We start from the raw sequence: 4,667 nt of genomic DNA, 5'->3' as shown, positions 1-4,667 counted from the left end.
TTTTGGTTGAGATCGCTTTATTAGTTAGTGCTCTCAGAAATATATTGGAGTTTGTCCATACAGATTGCCTAAACGAAATATTGGGTGTGGTTGTTAGACCCTCGCTTTTTCATATGCCCTTGTTAACGAAACCCTAAAACACCCAATACAGACACGGACGTTCATGGACCAGTTACAAAAGGTTAATGGATCAGAAACCATCCAAAAATAAGGAAATACTCTTTGTTTTCAGATATCCTTCATAGCTCAATAATTAAAAGATTTAATCAGAGCATAAGGAGAAAATACAATAGTTACAAGGAGTCAAGAAATGACTCAACCTTCACAAAAGAAGAAAACAACTAAATTAAACACAAGACAAATGGTAATCTACAACAAACTTGAGCATCTCGCAAATATCATCCTTACAACTCTCAAGTTAGATACAAGGATGAAATTACCTAGAGCTAGGTAGCAAAGTGTGAAGTAATCCCACCATTACCATGGAGAGATGAATTGTACATACCATCTAAATCTTTGATCCTTTTATTCCTTACCTTTTTTTGGTTATTTCTTATTCCAGAGAAATAAGACATAAACCTCTTTGAGTATCAGACGGATTTTTCTGAGGATTAAATCTAGGACCTCTAGAGATTGGTTCCAGAAGATCAGAATTGATACAATTCCATCTTCTAGACTTAGGTCTACCAGACTTCTTCTCATTCTCACTTGGAATGTGTACATTAATAGTGTAATTATTAGCATCATTAAGAGGAACACGATTCCTATAAGAATTTCTCGAACAATGATTTTGGAAACTTTATGCATGAGAGTTCTGATTTTCTGCAGGAATGAAATCAATTGTGGATGTTGTCAGACAGTTTACCCTATCAACAACAAAAAGAAGTAGATTTTGAAGATCAGAAATCTATTTCTTTCTAGCAAAACAATGTGAATCATAATGATTTCTTTTCCCGCAGAAAGAGCAGGATCGCGGGTGAGGACATCGGAAAGAACATGTTCCAGATTCATAGTTCCGTTGGAAGACTGCAAATTATTTATACATTTCTTAGTAGATGCTTAATTTTCTTCGTGCCCGACGGAGAGTGCCCCTAGTAGGCATGACCGACACAACCTGGGTCAAATTCTAAGTGTTCAGAGTTCAGACATGTATCCTTGGCTCCCACCTGGCATACAGAAGCCACGTATTTGCACGCTTCATCAAACACATGTACTCAGGATACCTCGCCATTTCAATTCAACAGTGTGTATATGCCACCGCCATTCTCTCCGCTAGCACTATCCTTCCTCTGATCATCCACCATTGTATTCTCGAAATTCGCTCTGAATCAGTTGGATCCTAATCCGGAAGTCATGGCTGATCGCTTTTTCGCTAATGAAATGCCAGAATTTATTGATGAAACATCAAACATTGCCGAAGCCATTGAAAATTCACTTTTAAAGCTTCTTTCTCTGCCTTATTCATCACTTTCTGAGAAATTGAAAGAAAAAGCTCTGGGTCTTAAAGAAACAGTAAGAATGTCTACTTTGAAATAAACCCTCTGTAATTTTAATGAAAAATATGACATGAGCATAACATGTTTGTGTAATTGCCTTTGTTATTAATGGTTGTTTCAGATTGTTAGAGAAACTTGGGGTCACGGTGGTAGACGTGTTCAGGATTTTACAGTTTATACTGGTTCTCTTGGGATTGCTTACCTACTATTCAAGTCCTATCAAGTTACTCATAACAAAAATGATCTTACACTTTGCTCTGAAATTGTTCAAGATTGTGATACTTCCTCCAAAAATGCAAGGTACTCTCTCTCTCCCTATGTGTATATATCATTGTTTTGGATTTTGTACTGATATGTGTGTGTTTGGGTCGAAGGAACGTGACGTTTTTATGTGGGAGAGCAGGTGTTTGTGCATTAGGTGCAGTAGCAGCAAAACATTCTGGTGATGAAAGACTACTCAATCATTATCTAACTCAATTTCAAGCGGTAAAGGACCGAAATTCGCATTTTAGAGGAGCATAATTTTCTTTCGTTGAGATTGTTTTCCTGGGAAATAAATTTTTGGTGAGTGTTTTCGTTACAGATCAAGTTGCCAAGAGATATTCCTAATGAGCTACTGTATGGGAGAGCTGGTTTCTTATGGGCGTATTCCTTCTTAAACAAACATATTACTGGAGTAGTTTCATCTTCCTTTACTGTAAGTAAGCCTTTTACTTTGATTTCATTGTGTACTTCAAGTTATAAAAATCCATCGTTTTTGATCATTGGGTACAACAACATGAGGTTTTGACATGCTTACTTGTTAGCTAGTTAATGAAAACTATGTTGATTTTAGTCATGAGTAAGGGTAAAGGTTTTTGGTCTGGGGGGTCCTTTGTTAACTTTTCACATTTCTTCCACTTGATTCTTGAAAGGGGAAGCTGGGTTGATTTTGTTCTCTGGTTGGGATGAAATTTTGCAGGGTTCAGTAGTTAAGGAAATAATTGAGGAAGGAAGAAGATTATCAAACAAGGGTAGATGCCCATTAATGTACGAGTGGCATGGAAAGAAGTATTGGGGAGCAGCCCATGGTTTGGCTGGAATTGTTCACGTTTTAATGGATATGGAACTTAAGCCAGATGAGGTTGAGGATGTTAAGGGAACTCTACGGTATATGATACAGAATCGCTTCCCAAGTGGGAATTATCCTTCCAGTGAGGAAAGTGAGAGTGATCGGCTTGTACATTGGTGTCATGGCTCCCCTGGTGTAGCTCTCACTCTTGTCAAAGCTGCCCAGGTAAAATCCTATCTTTTTAACCACCTTTTATTTTTGTGCTTTTAGGAGGACTAAGTGGGTGTCTTAAAAGATAGTAGTAGTTTTTTATATTTAAATGGAAATAAATTTCTCATGGTTTTAACCGTTTGAAGGACATTACAGACTGTGGGATGCACTGCACTCGTCTATTGTTGTTTAAAGCGAGTCTCTATTTGCCAGCTTTATGTTCCATTTTGATTTGATTAAAGGAAACAGCTCATCTTGTATTTATTTGGTTAGCAGAGTTTTGATGTTTGTTTTGGAATGATGCGTAAACATCCACGTTTTGACTAGCTGTTATTGAATAAAAAAAGTTTTAAATGTTGAAGAGAACCGGTCTACAAGAGAATTCTCTTAAGTGCATCCAACAGAGAGAGAATGTTAACACGAAACTGATGTACATCAGGTTTTTGGGGATCAAGATTTTCTGCGAGCAGCTATTGATGCTGGAGAGGTGGTTTGGGAACGAGGATTGTTAAGGCGAGTAGGTATTTGCCATGGCGTGAGTGGGAATGCTTATGTATTTCTCTCTCTTTATCGGCTAACAGGTAATGTGAAATACTTGTTTCGGGCCAAATCATTTGCTTGCTTCCTATTTGATAAAGCAGAGAAGCTGATATCAGAAGGAAAAATGCATGGAGGTGACCATCCATACTCCCTTTTTGAAGGGTTAGGAGGAATGACTTATCTGTTCCTTGACATGACCGTTCCAGCTGAGGCTAGATTTCCCGGTTATGAACTTTGAAACTCTATATTACGACTTTATAAATGTATGTATTGAAAAGGTTAGGAACGTACCGTTACTTGTTTTTGTATTTATGTCCTGTGTTCCTCTGTATTGTATCTTTTTCTTATAACAGTGCGAGTCCATATACCAACAGTGTGGCTTTTGAACTACCAGTGTCACTTCAGGTTCTGCTTTTTACACTTGTTTGTTGGTCGGAAAATTAAGAACTTTTTAATAGAGTAATCAAGATTCATAGAGCATGCACACTAAATATAGACATTTGTCGACCAAAAGAGAGGCTAAAACCGACGTAAACAACTAGGGGCCTGAGCGCCTGACAAATTTAACTTTTCTGGCTTGCCATAGATGGTCACTCTGACACCATGTTTGTTTGCATCTGACTTGATCGAGTCATGTGCTAGTCAGATATTAGATCGTTTGTTTTCTATTTAAAGAAATCTGATCTAATCTCTTATCTAATCTCTTACTCAGATCTAACCTTTAATTCGTTCGAATCTATTTGAGTCAAGTAATACAATACCTTTGACTTATGGGACGAAAACGTTAAGCAACCTGTTTGAGCAAGTAATACAATACCTTTGACTTATGGGACGAAAACCTTAATTACATATTAAAGTGAGTTGAGTTGAACATATTAAATCAGATCCCGAAGAATCAGACTGTTTAAGTCGGATCCAGATGAATAAGATCCAAACCGACTCCGGTCCAGAAAAAAATATCAAATATGATGTACGTGTTACCTTAGTGTTGTAAAGAGTGTAATTAACTTTTTACGTTTGTTTATCTATTTACCCTAGTATTTAGATTCCAGAGGTCCAAAACTCCAAGCTAGGGCGTAATCATTCTTAGTTTTCTTACTCCGTGTCTCTCTCCCTGTTCGTTTATTCCCTGGTTTTTTCGCCGCCTCAAAACCCCATCACTACCACCACGGATCATGACATCCTATGTTGATGAACATCGTCAACAACAAAAAGATTCCAGAATGATGGTATATTCCTATGTTGATGAACATCCACAACAACAAGAAGATTCCAGAATGATGGTATATTCTCTCAAAAGTAAGTAGTTATGTTTATCCTATTCACTTTATTTTATCAAAACAAGTAGTAAAACACCAAGGTGACCAAAC

General features: G+C 37.3%; 1 protein-coding gene across 2 annotated transcripts; it reads left to right on the top strand.

Annotated features, from left to right (window-relative positions):
* Nucleotides 1–1,131: 1,131 nt before the first annotated feature.
* LOC113343254 (lanC-like protein GCR2) lies at nt 1,132–3,714 on the top strand. 2 transcript variants are annotated; one of them, XM_026587503.1, is made up of 6 exons: nt 1,132–1,512; nt 1,618–1,796; nt 1,871–1,982; nt 2,080–2,193; nt 2,458–2,772; nt 3,120–3,414. In XM_026587503.1, exons 1-6 carry the CDS (start codon nt 1,354–1,356, stop codon nt 3,267–3,269), a joined length of 1,029 nt encoding a protein of 342 aa, XP_026443288.1. In that variant the 5' UTR covers nt 1,132–1,353; the 3' UTR covers nt 3,270–3,414. The 2 variants fall into 2 exon arrangements, with proteins under 2 accessions (XP_026443288.1, XP_026443287.1); XM_026587502.1 differs by having other exon boundaries at nt 1,137–1,512; nt 3,197–3,714.
* Nucleotides 3,715–4,667: the final 953 nt, after the last annotated feature.

This window comes from Papaver somniferum, unplaced genomic scaffold (genome assembly GCF_003573695.1).
Source record: "Papaver somniferum cultivar HN1 unplaced genomic scaffold, ASM357369v1 unplaced-scaffold_57, whole genome shotgun sequence".
NCBI classification, from domain to species: Eukaryota; Viridiplantae; Streptophyta; class Magnoliopsida; order Ranunculales; family Papaveraceae; genus Papaver; species Papaver somniferum.
This window is presented reverse-complemented; position numbering and strand designations above follow the sequence as displayed.